A 16,064-nucleotide genomic window follows, 5' to 3' on the forward strand; every position below is an offset into this window, starting at 1 on the left:
TGGTGTTTCAATTTTTCAGGTAAAAAATCGTGACAGCAGCTGTGGAAATGTCAAAATATCTCCAAAAGCTGAATTACATTTGTGGCCAGGAATAGACCATGCAGGTGCCGGATCGTGCTGCATTTTATATATGTAGCACCTTGTTAATAAAGCAGAACTAAAGCACCGTGTCACAGCGCTAACCGTGGATTGTTCCAGCATCAATCTGATCAGGTTCGACGGATTGTGTGTGAATGCTTTTTAGATAAAGATCTTAAAGAACAATTCGATTTTAGACTGGATTTTGGAGTCTACATTTCTGAAACAATGTGTTTTCTTATGCTTGTAAATATCTTTTTTTTTTTGTCTGCACTTGGCATGGAAGTTGTGTGTGCTATTAATTCATTATGCTGTGGGAGTAAAAATCTGGTTGTGTGTGTGTGTTTGTGTGTTTGTGTGTGTGCTCATGTTCATCAAATACATCCCACCACAGTTTCTCCTCACTGTCTTCAGGGAGTGGATGCCTTTCCATTAGTAGATGTAGAATGAGGAGCAGTGGGAGGGATATTTGCTTGCACCAATTAGGTCTGTCATTAACTATGTGCAACACACTCACAGGCGCACACACACACACACACACACACAGAAACATACACACACAGTATTTAGCACATTTAATTTAACAGTCTGTGAGTCAGAGTGTGTGCTTCTGTTTCTGTCTGCGACCTGTTGTCACTGAGACGGGACTGTGAGGAGACTCTTTCATATCTCGCTCTCTCACTTCCTGCCTCCCTCTGCTTTTCTCTCTTTCTGTCTCTCACTCCAGGGCTGTGTGTGCTCACACAGAGACTTTAAGGGTGGTTTGTGTGTGTGTGTGTGTGGGTTCCTTAGCTTCATCTACCCCTCCGTTTAACCCGACAACGCCGATGCCTCAGCTCAGTCGTGCAGTCACATAGACACACAGGCACATAATGACTCGGGTGTGTGATTGTGTAAAAGAAAATGAAATCAGCTATCACCTGTCTGAATGTGATGCCGCCTCTGATTATTTGCGGTGTGACAGAGAGATCATTACAGAATTCCATACCTGATACCAAAACTGCCCCTAATGTTACCTCCATCCACCTTAAGCCACATTACATGAGGGCTGGAGCAGTGTGAGTTATTGGGTGACAAACAACATTTGACTTAATTTAGATATTTAAATGTGACCATTAAAATTAATGCCTTCCTTAAGTATTTAAAAACGCTGTAGTAAGGACACTAGTGAGGAAAAAGCCTCTATTCAAACAGATTTGCATGAAAGATGATTGAAATGTCTCATTCTTATTAATACAAGTGCAGGTGCAGGTGATAAATACATAATCAAACACCCTGCAACACATCTGTTTTATAAGAAGTGGTTGATACAGCCGGGACCAGATTTGATGTTTAGACACCAGTGAGCTGATGTATCAGTCGAGCTTTAGATTCAAGTCCAGGTTTGCTCATGTGTACCAGTATTGATCGGTCTGTCCACCTGGCCACAGGGATGGAGGGTGTGATTCAGATCTAACATGGTGTTTCCCGTCTGCGCTGAAATGCTAATAATGCATGGTGTTGGGGCTGGAGGGAGTTCATTATGCTGACAGTATCACATCTTTGTCCATCGGGGGACGCGCACCGGGGAATGTGGACTTAGAAGAGGAAAAAGGGAAGGACGAGTGAGAGGAAGAGAGGCTCGCACGCATGGGAAAACTATGTGTGTGTTGTGTGTGTTTGTGTGAATGTGTGCGAGTGTGTATTGGAGCTCGGACACAGCAGACACGTGTCACCTCGGCTCCAGTGCCGTCAAGCTAAACTGACATAAACAGCCCCAGGCGGCCCTATCAGAGATGGACTTTACATAACGGCTGAGTCACTCACAATCTATTTTTATGGCTTTGAGGTGTGTGTGTGAGTGGCCCAGCGCTTCTATCTTTCTGAGAGCCAATTTGAGTTTCAGACCTTCAGAATGAGGACATATTTGTGACTTCAGGTCATCCTGATCAGGCTTCACTTCTTAAAGGTGCTGTTTGAGCGCTCGGTATTGAGGTTAAGGTCAGAATAGGGAGTCAGATAAGGAAAGCTTAGGATATAGTGCTTTTTAAAGCATTTTTAGGGGACCTGTTTGTCCTAAGGAGAGAGTGCTGTATAGAAAGCTGGCAGGGAAGCAAAGTTGAGAAAGAGAGACAAGGGGGATGACGTACAGGAGGACGCTCCAGGCAGGTGTTGCTGACAGCAGTGAATGGGTTAAGCTGTGTAAAGCCAAAAAACGAAACAAGTTTGCATTCCGCAGAGAGAGAGAAAAATGGGTGCTCTAGATCAAAAAATATGAAAGTAGAAAAAAGTAGCACATTATCAAATTAGTTAATGTTCAGGTTATCGATCTGTCCTCTGGCTCTTTGCTTGCTCCTTTTTAGGGTGAGTAAACATTATTAACAAGTAGGACGCAAGGACTTTTGGAGGCGATACCATTATCAGTATTTTAGACAAGTCATCTCTCTGTCAGATGATGACCTGTCTGCCATTTTGATTTTTGAAGCTAATACTTTTGACTGTGATCCCTTAAATTTCGTGTTTAAGGAATTGCGACACTTGTCAGTGCTTGCTTGGGGACAAATTTATCTTCTGGACTCCAGTTAGTGGCGAGCACTGAGGAGTGAATACCTCCTTTAAGGCTGCACTATCCTAATTAGTTATGTTTATCGTCACATATCATCACATAATATATACAGTAACTGCTCTATGTTTTTGTCTGTATGTTATTTCTCTCCTATGTCACTCTTCTGTTTTTGTCACATTACTTCACCGATAAAAAACTAGAAAAATAAAAAATAAATAATGTGTATGTAATGTTATGTTAATTATGGAAAATGTTAGAAAAATTAAGATTTATAAAATGTATATGTTTATTTATATTTGAAATTATAGAAAAATGTCTGCCTCTGGAAATGTATTAGAAAGTGATACAACTGTACACTATGGGGTGCAAGCCCCAGTGCAGTAGTTCATTCGAAAACGGTGTCACAGTAAAATCAAATTCCTGGATTTGGACCTGAATCTGCTCAAAATACGAGTCACTTTTCCCTCGGCTCACTGCATTTCTCCCTGCAATATTTAATTAAACTCAGAGCGTGCTTTTTTAGATGTTCTGCTAACTAACACACACACACACACAACAAACGGGGCCAAAAACACGACCTCAAGGTAGTAATGTTACTCAGCAGAGCTTAAAACTCAGTCATGTAAAGTCAGTTAAGTTCAATGACAACACAGCTATGAGGTTCGGATTAGGGTGTAAAAAATGACTGCAGCCACTGGAGGGTCTTTCAAATAGAGAGACTCGCACAAAAACCGAACTCAAAAATGGCGATATTAATAATGCAACTTCAATTCGGATCCATTCACTGGGGTCCAGTTTAGCGTTTCACAAACCACACCTTCCTTAATGTATTTTCCTACCTCTCTCTGCACAATAATTACTTTTATTCAGAATTCACATCTCAGATTGAATCAAAGCAAAGAGCAGATGTTCAAAAGCAGACGAGCATAATTTTTTCAGCAGTCGCACATATTAGATATACACATGGATGTGTGAACTACGATATAGAAGTGAAACATTTTTAGTCGTTCGCTCATTATCATGATTGTACTGTACCTGTCGAAGATAGGTTATTTGCTATGGTTGTGAAATTCTATGTTATACTTTAGATTGTCCAAATCACACAAAGGAGAAGGTTGTTAAATGTCATCTCGAGCAATCTCAAATAACAGAGTGCATGTGATTTTATGGGTGCTATTGTTTAAAACTGTATAAATAGCATCTTACATCACGATTATTTGGCTTGACAAGCCATGTTCAAGTCCCTGTACCGTGAAGTGCCCACTCCTACTGAAGTGTCCTTGAACAAGACACTGACTCTCCAGCTCTAGTGGGTACAATCTTCTAGTTGACCCTGACACTGACCTCTGACCTCCGAGCAAGAAACAAGCTTACATTTATCCAGAAACTGTTTTGTTAAAGTAGGAAAAATAAAGTTTGATTAGCAGTCGTTCAAAAATGCTGCAACTTTCAGGTTCAAATTACAGATTTTGTAAACAATAACGAGAAATCATTTTCATTAGGTGTCTATATGATATTTAATGAATTTAAAATGAATTTAGTAGCTAGAAGTTGTATAATTGTTATTGTTCCGGACTTGTTACGAACTAATGATGAAGGTCTACAACAGTTGTAGCTAAATTAATTAACAGTATGCTAAATAGTACTTGCAGCTGTTTGCCACTTGAAATACAAATATTGGAAATGGAAATACGCAAAAGTATGAATTATTCACATTGAAAGCCAAACAATGCCGTTATTTCTTTTACCGTCAGTTGTTGATGCAGCTTCTGCTCCGTGACCTTGAACGCCACGTCTCAGCAGCCCAAACAGAAAATCCTGACCTTTACAGTCGAATTTATAGTTCGATGATCGCAAACTCCTGTGATAATCTCTATATTTATGAAGGCAATATTATATGTGACTGTATAATTTATCCACATGGCAGTCTAGCTTCTCTGTCCACCAAAAGTCATTAGTGAGTATGATTGTCTGATGGCAACACACACACACACTCATTTCCATACAATTTGTCATACACAGTTTATCAATATTCTGAGGCTAGAATGGGTCGGCAAATCCCTTCTTCAGTGCCTCAAGTTTCAATAATTTATTTTCATCCGTAAATATTTTATGACTTCAATCCCAATTGAACTTGGATCTATCAAGGTGTATTAACGTTCAAGGATTGTGAAAGAAGCCCTCCTGTCAGCGCCTGCTTACCTCTCAGCGTCAACAACAGTTATTACAATGCTGTGTTTATGGGATAAATTACCGGAATCACACATATGAAATCTGATAATATATATACATATATATATATATATATATATATATATATATACACATAATTAAACCAAAACATACTTCTTACAGCGGTACAAGTTGGACAAACAGGGGTAAAATCTAGTTTACGTCATTCTGACTCTTTATTGTGTGTATGATTAGAATTACTGTTTAATTAACTAACACTTAGCACACTGCAGTTTACACATGTATTTAATGAAGGAAAACATTTTCAGTATCCTTGAGTGAATTTCTGCCACTCAATCTCATGTATGCACACACACACACACACACAGACACACACACACACACACCTGTCTCCCATGCTGAGTCCCGCTGAGCCTTCCCTGCTCCACTTTTTTTTTTTTTATCTGTCATTCTGGAGCATGTCAGTGTTTAACCCCCTCCCACGCTAGCACACACACACACACACAATAACACACACACACACTGCCTTTCTTCTTTAACAAACTGCACAAACATACACAGTCGCTCAAACGCAGCTTTTTCCCTTCTTTCCACCTTAACACACACATACGTGCACACTTACACACACACACACAGACAATCCAGGGCACTGGTTTAAACAGACAGGCACCAACAGCTGAAGCAGTTATCATATAGTACCCTTTTGCTTTCTGTTTTTGTGTCATTACCAGGGCTGATAGAGTCGAGACTGTCATTTACAGTCTGTGTGTGTGTGTGTGTGTGTGTGTGTGTGTGTGTGTGTGCACTGGGGGTCGACACAGGCTGCTTGCATATCTGCTCATGGCTGACAGGAATCATTTTGTAGTCCGGTCAAAGAGGGCATCTGCCATCCCACCAGACTTTCTCCTTCACTCTGCGGGAGAGCACACACAACAGTTTAGGAAGCTGCGGGGTCTCTTCCTCGTGGCTGCATCCAGCATTTAGGCTGCTTATAGATTTTTAAATACCAGAGTGTTGTGGCCGTAGCTCAGAATAAGAAGGTTTAAAATTTCTAAGCTTAAACCTGCACATTTTTCCGCGAGGTAGAGGAGATGCTTGACTGTTTTAATCCTCCGCGGGCAAAAAGTGGGGGGAAAAAAAAAAAGTGAGGCGATGTTCCATAGAAAGGTGGCTAAACTACCGTGTGAGCTGCAGCCAGTGATTATCAGTCAGCAATCACCGGTCATTTATATTTTATTAAGGGACGGAGTCGTGCTTTTCCCCTGTAAAGGGGTCAACCTTGAGTTACATCAACACGTGTAACATAAATTTATCTTATATAAGATACATAGGAACCAAAAAAAAGGAGTAAACTCTCTTCTGCAAACAAAGGCATGAATAAAGTGGGTTTTGATATGCACCTCTCTCTCTCTCTCTCTCACTCTCTCTCTCTACATGCCTGCTTACATGTCCAAAAAAAAACCCTTTAAAAGCAACGTGTCCTTGGCCTGTCCTTCACATTATCACTTTAGAGCTTGCACACTTTATCAATTTTCTTGGTGGTTGGGGGTTGCTGGAGATGAAAACAAAATGCTTTGGACCTGGATGAAAAATGGCAATCGTATCTCACATGTTTAAGAGCTTTATGGGTCATGTGACAGCCTGTAGGCATTGGGGGCCAACGTGCCAGCAATATTGAGAAGTCCTTCATTAAGCATAGCCAATGGATACACTCCTCTGTTTGTGTGTGTGTGCGTAAAAAAGTACATATGAGAACATCCCTCTTAACTAAGATTGGACATAGCATGTTGAACAGGCTCACTGATGTCAGGGGGAATATAAATGCGCTATGCGTAAAAGCATTAGCGGGGTATTCATGATAAGGAGTCAAAAACATGGCACAAAACAGATTAGGAATAGGACGCACAGGAGCCAATAGAGATAATCCTGTTATCTCGTTGGATGTAAAATGCCAATGTGGAAGCATCCTCAGAGACCAAGATGAACTGAACGTGAACTAACGCTGCAGCTGTACGGAAGGAGTGGAAGGAGAATGGGATGGGTGGGCAAAATCATATTGGCAACCTGATGTAAACACTTATTCTTGACCTTAAGGGTCACCCACGCCGTTTACCGCAATGTCACCGGCTGTCTTCGTAGCCTGCTCCACCTGAGCCCACACACGCGCGCCCGCTCCGTCTTCCGTTTGACACCGGTTCGATATCCTCCTGATGACATTGTCTCACCTTTGAGGATTCGCTGTCAGTAACTACACCGGGTCTGCAATACACAAGCAGCAGTGATGGATGATCCCTGTCAAGTTGAACAGAAAGGAATTCGGGGCTCCTCTCGGTTACCGGGTGCCGGTGGAGACGAACTTCGGTCTTTACCTTCTAACCGGAGCGCATTTAAGATTACGCACAACAGGAATGCGCGCGTGTACACACACATAGACACACACGGGCTGCACGAGTATACGGAGGGAGAGACACGCGTCCACAGATAACCTAGAAACATGCGTACACAACAAGAAAGACAAGAAAAAACAGGGAGGACGGCGGACTTACGGGATGACCCTGGGCTCTGCGGGCTCCTCTGTGCGCCCCATTGTGAAATTCCCCTTATTCCCGTTTTAGCGGAATCCTCAAATGCCGTGGTCGCAGTCCACGTCTCTGCAAATGTACCAAAGGATCACATAGAGGATGAGGAGTATGGCGAAGATGAAGAGCGCTACTAGGATGGCCTTGGTCACCGGAGAGATGAGCGACTGCATGTCAGGAGCAGAGCCGGGCAGAGCGGCGTGGGGCTCCGCGTCCGTCCGTCCTCAGTCTGCTGTCTCTCTCCACCTCTCCTCTCCGCCGCTCTGGTAGCAACTGTTGAGGACGGAGCCCGCGGCTTTGCCGTGCGCGACCACACACATTTAAAGCCTGACGCACATGCACACGCACCACGCACTCCGCGACGCGTTTTTTGTGTTTTTTTTTTTTTTTTTTTTTTTTTATCTGGCGATTCCAGGCGCGCAACGCGTGGGGGGCTTCCCTAGCTAGAAGCGGCGCAGGAGTGGGATGTCTGTCCCCAGATCCTCTCTCTCTCTCTCTCTCTCTCTCTCTCTCTCTCTCTCTCAGAAGAGACAGAGACGGGGGAGACTAGGAGACAGGGGTCGTCCAAAGAGGGGTGCTCTCCAAAAACCGGATGAGATTCAGCAGGTGGAGGTTTCAGGTTGAATCCAGCAGAGACGTTTCTAGACTCAGAGTGGAGAAGTCCTAAGTTGCGCGCCGAGCTGCTGCACTTGCAGGCAAACAGGTTGATTAGTATTCCTCACGGCGGAGTGAGTGTGTGTATGTGCGTGTGTGTGTGTGTGCTTATGTGCGTGTGTGTGTGCGTGTGTGTGTGGGCTCGGTGTGACAGGCTATCATTTTGTCACGACCCTCAATATCCCCTTTGTGGCAAAGCTGTCAGACGAAAGACTGATAGATGAATCCACATGGTTATTAAACCTGCTTCCATTTGATCCGCCCTTGAGTACAATTTTACAAGATTACTCAGCCTCTATATTTGCCTTAATTCCATAATGAGGCAAAGATGCTCTACAGATCTGTTGAAAATCTGTTGTCAAGTCATGGTAATGATTATGTAGATGTAAATCAGTATGAAACATGACAAAATCATAATTAAAAAGACTGTGATTTTTTTTTTTTCCTCTGCTGCTTTTAAACGAACATATATGCCAAACCTACAATGGCACTTCTGTAGCGCGCACGGCCGCTGTCATCCAGCAAAATTAGGAATCAATGCTGTTTTACTAAGGCAGGAAAATATCCCATATGAGTATCCTTTTGTAGTCTTTTTCACCCGGAAATACAAACAACCCATCACACGCAGGCATGATTGTATGAAAGTGATTATTCACGTGGGCAGGTGTTTAATTTCTGCATGGATCCAATCAGATGACCACAAATCTTATGTAGGAGCCACTGAACAGGCTGCTAGTAGATTGCAATCACCAATGCTTGGATTGATACACATATTTTTGAGTGACTATCTCAAAATAATGATTGCAAAACAGCAGAAATATATTATATTAAAGATCATTTGCAGAAGTGGGTCGCCACATGAAGTATGGGGGAACATTATCAGCAGGAGCGCACTGCTCCTCACCATCCACTGTCAGCCACTAGATGGCGACAAACAGAAATGTCCATGCCTTCACGAAAAGTGATGGTGTATTTGATTATTCCGCACACCATCATCACACTGTAGTCTTGCATAACAATCATGACAGCTATACGGGTTTAGGACGCATAGCAGGTAAGCACAAACAATGCAGGTTTAATAGTTGACATATCAGCTTTGCGCCACTGAGACTTGTGTTATTGTTTGTGTTAGTGTCGAGCTAGCCAGTTAGCGAATGTTAGCTTTACTAGCAGGCAGTAACATTGTGGCCTATTGAGCCGAGTGGCTGAGGAAGCTCGGGACGCTAGCACCAAGGGGAACTAGCCTCGCCGACAAGTTTGGTGAAATGCGCTAACGAAACTAGCGTGTTGTGTCGTGTTTGTTGCATCATGTGGGCTACAATTTACTGCTGACGACTGCACACGAGGAGACACATGTAATTTACATGTCAGGTAACATTACAGAGGCAGACCTGTGTTTGCAGCAACTTGCTAGCTAACTAGCTTACAACAGGCCCCGGACGTTTGTCAAGCAACTGCCAGTAAAATACAACTTCCGGTCGCGGCCTTCAAAGTAAAATACTCTGTGGGTGCCCTTGCTTCAGTGGAAGCTTCAACGTATGCTTGACAGCATTTAGAATTGGCTGTCAGCTCTGGCGACAGCTATGATGTGGATTGATGTGGATGTGAAATTGTTTCAAATCGATGTAAAAGTCATCCGCAGTATTGCTAATATGAATGGTTACCACGTAGGACCTTTAATTTTGAAGGCACACTCTGCTGTCTTCCTGCGTCTCTTCGGTCATTGTTGTAAATGAGATGTAGCGTTAGCAGCTTTGACAAGCGCGGTTAGCCAGCTGGCTAGAGAGAGGCTTAACCCACTTAACGTTAACCTAAGTGACACAGTGAGTGTGTTTACATATGGGACGAAGTGGTTGTTGGTGTGTGTTGAAACAGTGACAGATACTTACCAGCCCCCAGGGTCAGTCTGTATTTGCCACAGTGTCAAACCTGCTACCAAACGGTCCACAAGGGCTACGATAGCTAGCTTTAACGTTACCGAGTTAAGATCAAGTGGTTGCTAATGTTAGTTAACTAATTAGCTTAGGTCTTGTTGAGGTGTAGCTTGTAATGTTGCAGTAGCTAAAACATGTAGGCCTCTGGCTGGTTTTCTAACTACACTGACAGTAAATAGCTTGTCACTGCATACTGACATTTAGCCGTTTTCGGAAAAAAAAAAAAAAAAAAATTCAGGCTCTCTGAGTAAAATAACTTGTACAAAATGACCTCAGTGACATTTGGTGTTAGCGACTTCAAAAATGCAGCACATTATCTCAATAAATTCTCAACTTTCCGGGTTGTTTCACAGTGCTTGCTACCACTTTACACTGTATAGCAGCTACATTTTGTAAGATAAGGACATTTTGCTGCACAGAGACATACATGTGGAAGTGAGAGGGATCTCAGAGAAATGTTTGCAAAATAGAAAGTCCTATTCCAAGACCCTAGTGTGCAACCAGTGAACTAGCGCACGTAGCCTGTTGTGATTAAAATACACACAGTATTTATAACATCAGAGCCCCTGAGTGTTGTTAAAATCACCCTCATGAGGTTGGAGAAAGTCATGAAAACCAGTGCTTACTAACGTGTTGCACCCAGGAATTAAAAAAAAAAAGTGACCATTGCAAATTGAAATAATAAGCAACCATTACAATTCAGTCAATGGAACAATTCAAATTGCTTATAGGAAACTTGCAAGTGTAAGCTTGTCATTCTAGTTATATGTTGGTCATTTGTACTCCTGCATCTTTTTTATATTCACATCGAAATATGATGCACAATGGAAATACATTTTGGACTTTTGTAATCCCTTGATATTTTTGTTGTGCGTGATTTCGCATCCTTCTCATAATGTCAAATAAATAAAAATAAAACAAACAGCGTGCAAACATCGTCCAGTCAACTCTCTACACGTGTCTCTTCACAGATTTAAGAACTACTCTATGTAAGATGAACGCTGAGGACAAGTTGGAGGGTATGCTGCTGAAGTGCAGCAGCGGAGGTATAGATGGAGGAGGGAGAGTCGGGCTGGTCAGCGGAGGAGGACTGGTGGTGATGACCCTGGGGGAACGATCGCTGGCAAACCACCCTCTGTTGGCCGAGGACGACGACGATGAAGAGGAAGATGAGGACTTGACTGGGACCTCGCTAGTTACACACGACCTGGTCCCTCCAGAGCAGCTGATGATGCAGGAGGAGATGACGAAGAATGGTGGAGGAGGAGAAGAGGAGGGTGGAGGCGAGGTGGGAGTGCATTTCCCCCTAAAACTCACCAATAAGTTTCCCTGCTTGCTTCACATGCCAGTGAGTTTATGCTGGTTAAAGAAGTAGCCCATGTATTTATAAGATTATATGTGGCTACTGTACCTACTGTATCCATGCAGCCTCACTCACCCTTTCATATCTGGTTTCTATTTAGAGCAAAAAAAAGTCAGGAGCATAAATGGTGTAAAGGCATTCGCTGAAGTGTTTGTGCTTTTCCATTACAAAAGAGTAAAGATAAAGCACAGGTGAATTTAAAAGAGTTAGTTTTGGCCATTGACACTGTACTTTAAAATTTGCTAAATTTGTATTTGCTGAAATCTTGGAATGTGGCAACATCATTTAAAAGGAAATAGGAGATCTGCAGATGCTCCCAGACCAGCTGGAAGGTGTGATTTCTCAGCATGTCCGAGGTTTTCTAGGACATCCTCAGAGGATGCTTGAAACACATCAGCTGGCCTCTTAAATTGTGAAGGGGCAACTGCTCCACGGCGAGGTCCCCTCACAATGGTTGAATATCCCCTGCTTGCCCTGTTGCACCTGCCTGACCCGGATAAGCTGCAGGATGGGAGGGTGGGCTCTAAAGTAGGTCAGGGTGCCTTTGTAAATTTCTTGCCTATCTATGGTCCTACTTTTACAGTTGAGCATCAAGCAGGAACTGAAGCTGTCTGAGCCATCGGCCCAGATAAAGAAGGACAAAAAAGGAGCGAAGGACCTGATGGTGTGTCCCAAGAAGAAGAAAAGGAAGCAGCGTTCACCAGCAAAGGTGCAAGTTAATTTTATCTCAAATCGCATTTTGTAAATGGCCTGACCTGCCCTGTGTGTGAGAGAATTTTCCTCCGAGACAGCAGTAACAAACACTAGTACATGTCTTTGTTCCCTTTGCTGCTGTAGATTCTCAGCATTAATGATGATGGATCATTGGGCATACAAAACCCCAAGTGTCACGTCTGTGTTCACTGTAACGCTGCGTTCAGAACCAACTATCATCTGCAGAGGCATGTCTTCATTCACACTGGTATGAATTTCCCAGTTATGTTTTAAAATGCCATTATAATAAGTTCATCATTTTGACAAGTGGGTGATCAGACTGTCAAGCAAATGGGAGGCAGTGCTAAATTAGAAACTTGCCTTGGGTATTATATTAAATGCATTATATATATATATATATTGTCATTTATTTGGTATTACTCAAACTCCAGGTGAGAAGCCATTTGAGTGCAGCCAGTGTGACATGCGCTTCATTCAGAAATATCTTCTCCAGAGACATGAGAAAATCCACACTGGTGAGTGAAGAGTGAATCGGCGTGCACCGGGATTTTACTTGTCATTTTTGTCTCAAGTGAGTCATCTTGTTTTTTCCTTTTTTTGTGTGTCTTTGTTTAGGTGAAAAGCCTTTTCGCTGTGATGAGTGTGGGATGAGGTTCATTCAGAAGTACCACATGGAGAGACACAAAAGGACTCACAGTGGAGAGAAGCCCTACCAATGTGACTACTGTCACCAGGTAAGCTCTGATTTGGTTTGCCAGTAAATTAGTGCGTCTGGAAGCAAGAACATGATTGAATATGATGGTGTGTCATGTATTAATTGGTGTGCATATTAGTGGTCTCTAAAAGCTTCAGGTTGTTTTTTTTTTCACTTGCTCTGTGCAAGTGGGTCAGAAATCTATACAGCACAAAGTCAGTTTTTACCAGCCCAAATACAAATTGTTGCAAGTTGCTAGATTAACTTGCCCAACATGGCAATTTATTTGGCCTTATTATTGAACCTTGCTTTATACGTGCAGGATGTGAACACATAATGTATAGAGTGAACTGAACTGAATACAAGCCAAAGTCATGGTATAGTGACCTTAGTATTTAAATGAGTGGCAAAGATGAAGTAATGAGTCACCAAGGTCAAATTTGCTGCAGCATCAGTACCAGTTTTATAAGAGAAGTCAGTGAAAACTGAAAAGAGTTTGGCTTGAATAGTCTGTATTGCCTCACCTAAGGTTTATCACTACATTGGCTGTGTTTACTCATCCAACAGAATGTATTTATTTTGTCCTCTGTCCACAGTACTTCTCCAGAACAGACCGGGTTTTAAAGCACAGACGAATGTGTCACGAGAACAGAGAGAGAAAGACCAACAAGGCAGCTGGTAAAGTTGGGCCTTTGCGTGAAACGGATTCTCTAGACCTCCCCTTTCTTGCCAAAGAGTGCTCACTGCCCAAGAAAAAGCGCCAGAAATGCGCAGACAAGAGTTCAGATGCTTCCACTGCTGCCCCGACAGACGGGCACACTGTTGCTGCTGTAGAAACGGAAGAGAAGGACGAGCAGAGACAGAGTAAAATTGAAGGTCTACCTCTCTACGCGGTGTCCTCCAAAGTCAAACATGAGTATGTGATTGCAGACTACTCCGTGGATCCTCCTGAGGAAATGTCCTGCCAACACCAAGAAGGAGATGTGTCCTCAGAAGACACAACTCCTCCCAAACTAGTCCTGAAGAAAGTCCCTAAGAGGAGTCTTAAACAGTCCAGTGAACAAACTCCTCTTCACACGTTGTCTTCCTTTGAGGAAAATGCTAAGGTCACACAGTACACCTTTGAGATCGTGGACAAGCAAGGTCTTTTAGAGGTCGAAAGCAATACTGAACTGGAGTCTGTCGAAACTCTCCAAGGAGGCCCAACAAAGCCAGCAGCCAGCAGCACAAATTATGACGACGCCATGCAGTTTCTTAAGAAGAAACGTTATCTTCAGGCTGCGATGGCCAACAACAGCCGGGATTACAGCCTGAGCTCAAGCAGCATTTCCTCTCAGCCGCCTGTTACACAAACTGTGGTGTCCACCGTCATTGATGAGACTGTTCCAGCCACCATTCTGGAGCCCCAGCCCATCCACACAGAGATCAAAGCCACGCATGACAAGAACGTGTTGCCAGATGAGGTTCTCCAGACACTGTTGGACCATTACTCCAACAAAGCCAACGGGCAATCAGACATTTCCTTCAGTGTGGCCGACACGGAGGTGACGTCAAGCATATCCATAAATTCCTCTGACGTTTCAGACAGCAGCCCCGTGGAGAGCCTCGGAGCCTCTGGTGCCCCAGCTCAGCCAGTTACCGAGAAGGTCAGCCTCCTGCAAGAGTACTCCAAGTTTCTCCAGCAAGCACTGGAGCGGACCAGCCAGAACGACAGCTACCTGACCAGCCAGAGCCTCAGCCTGGTCTCCGAGAACCCCACCTTAGCTGGACAGCCTCTGTTCTCCACTGAGAAACAGTTTCCCTCCCCCAGCAGGTTCAAATCAGGGATGAGCTCTCCGCTAAGGTCCACTTTAGAGAAACCTCACTTTGGATTACTGGTCGGGGACTCCCAGCACTCATTTTCATTTTCAGGTGATGAGACCACCCCTCCCTCCGCAGTGTCCCCAGCTGAAGAGGACTTTCTGGAACAGGTCTCGCCCTCCAAAAAGACAGACTCTTCCCAAGGCATACTGCAGACTTTTCAAATAAGCTCCTTTGATCAGAACTTCAAATCTCATTTCCAGGCATCAAGGTCGGGATCCTCCTCACAGTTTACTGTTGCCAACGGACAATTAAGTCTTCGAGGACACAGCACGGACTTCTCAGAGTTCCCCTTAGTCAGAGTCACTGAGACCAGGTCTCAACTGAACTCCTCTCCTGATGTTTCATCCAGTGAAACCTTTGGCTGAAGGGAGAGAGGAAGAATTCATTTCTGTTTATAATTTCAGCAGCACTTTATCACATGTCTCCTGTTTTTGCCAAAACAAATCCCATTGCAACTATGTTTTCAACTTTTTTCTAAGCGTTTTGTTTCTAAAACATATTCATGTTTTGGTTTTTGCTAACTGCAGTCTCGTTAAAGTGAAAATACTTCAAATTGATAAATCATAATTAGCACTTCCCCTTTAAAAAAAAAGAAATTATAATTGTGCATGGGTGTATCTCTTGCTCTAGAATGTACATTGAGAGATTAAGCGACCAAAGTATAACACGAGAGTAAAATATTGTCTCATACCATTGCCATAGAGTTTATTTGAAATGGTTTGTCCATCAGTTTGCCTTGCACAAAAAAATGATCAAGTCACTCTTGCTGCTTAATGCAACATTTCCACTTATTAGAATATAGGCCCTATTTAAATGTATGCCTTTTTGCTCTTACTGTATCTACCTCCCCTTGCTGTTAATCTGGTCAGATTAAGGTCACTCCCAGAACCTTTTCATTGCAGCCGTGTAGCTCCTGTAGAATTATCTACTGAAATGACTCCATGATTAGATCATAACTGACTCTTCACTTTATGTTGAAGTCACTTTACTGTCACCTCTAACAGGTATCTTTTCTACAGAAAAGATTTAACCGATTGTATTAGTCTAATATGGAATCTAGTTTATTTCCCATTCACGGATTGGGCCTAATTTGGTTGGTGTGACAGTCAAAATTAATATTAATATTATAGCTCTCATTCAGAAGTTGTTAAATATTGTGTGGATTAATGTATTCCCCTGAATTTCTTGGCACTGATTTTTTTTTTTTTTTTTTTTTTTTTTTAACCAATGTAACTAGAGCATGATTGGATCTATGATAAAAAAAAGACTGGGCTGTATTAGATTTAAAAGTTTTAAAAGTCCCCCTCATATCAAACAGCTGCACACATGTAATGGTTGCAGGATAATTCTTTAGTTTTCTTTTCCAGAAGCATAGGTGAGCTGTAGTGAAATTACTTAAGAGGATTGTGCTTAATCTTTGCACAATTTGCACATTTTTCACTACAGA

At 42.8% G+C, this 16,064-nt stretch overlaps 1 protein-coding gene across 2 annotated transcripts; it reads left to right on the forward strand.

Annotated features, from left to right (window-relative positions):
• The first annotated feature begins 8,973 nt into the window (after positions 1-8,973).
• znf148 (zinc finger protein 148) lies at positions 8,974-15,617 on the forward strand. Of its 2 annotated transcripts, none has more exons than XM_070838016.1 (7): positions 8,974-9,103; positions 10,955-11,331; positions 11,930-12,055; positions 12,184-12,307; positions 12,492-12,575; positions 12,676-12,794; positions 13,351-15,617. In XM_070838016.1, the coding sequence occupies exons 1-7, from the start codon at positions 8,974-8,976 to the stop codon at positions 14,980-14,982; spliced, it is 2,592 nt and encodes an 863-aa protein (XP_070694117.1). In that variant the 3' UTR covers positions 14,983-15,617. The 2 variants fall into 2 exon arrangements, with proteins under 2 accessions (XP_070694117.1, XP_070694118.1); XM_070838017.1 differs by having other exon boundaries at positions 9,011-9,103; positions 10,955-11,271.
• Positions 15,618-16,064: the final 447 nt, after the last annotated feature.

This window comes from Pempheris klunzingeri, chromosome 10, assembly GCF_042242105.1.
Source record: "Pempheris klunzingeri isolate RE-2024b chromosome 10, fPemKlu1.hap1, whole genome shotgun sequence".
Taxonomy (NCBI): domain Eukaryota; kingdom Metazoa; phylum Chordata; class Actinopteri; order Acropomatiformes; family Pempheridae; genus Pempheris; species Pempheris klunzingeri.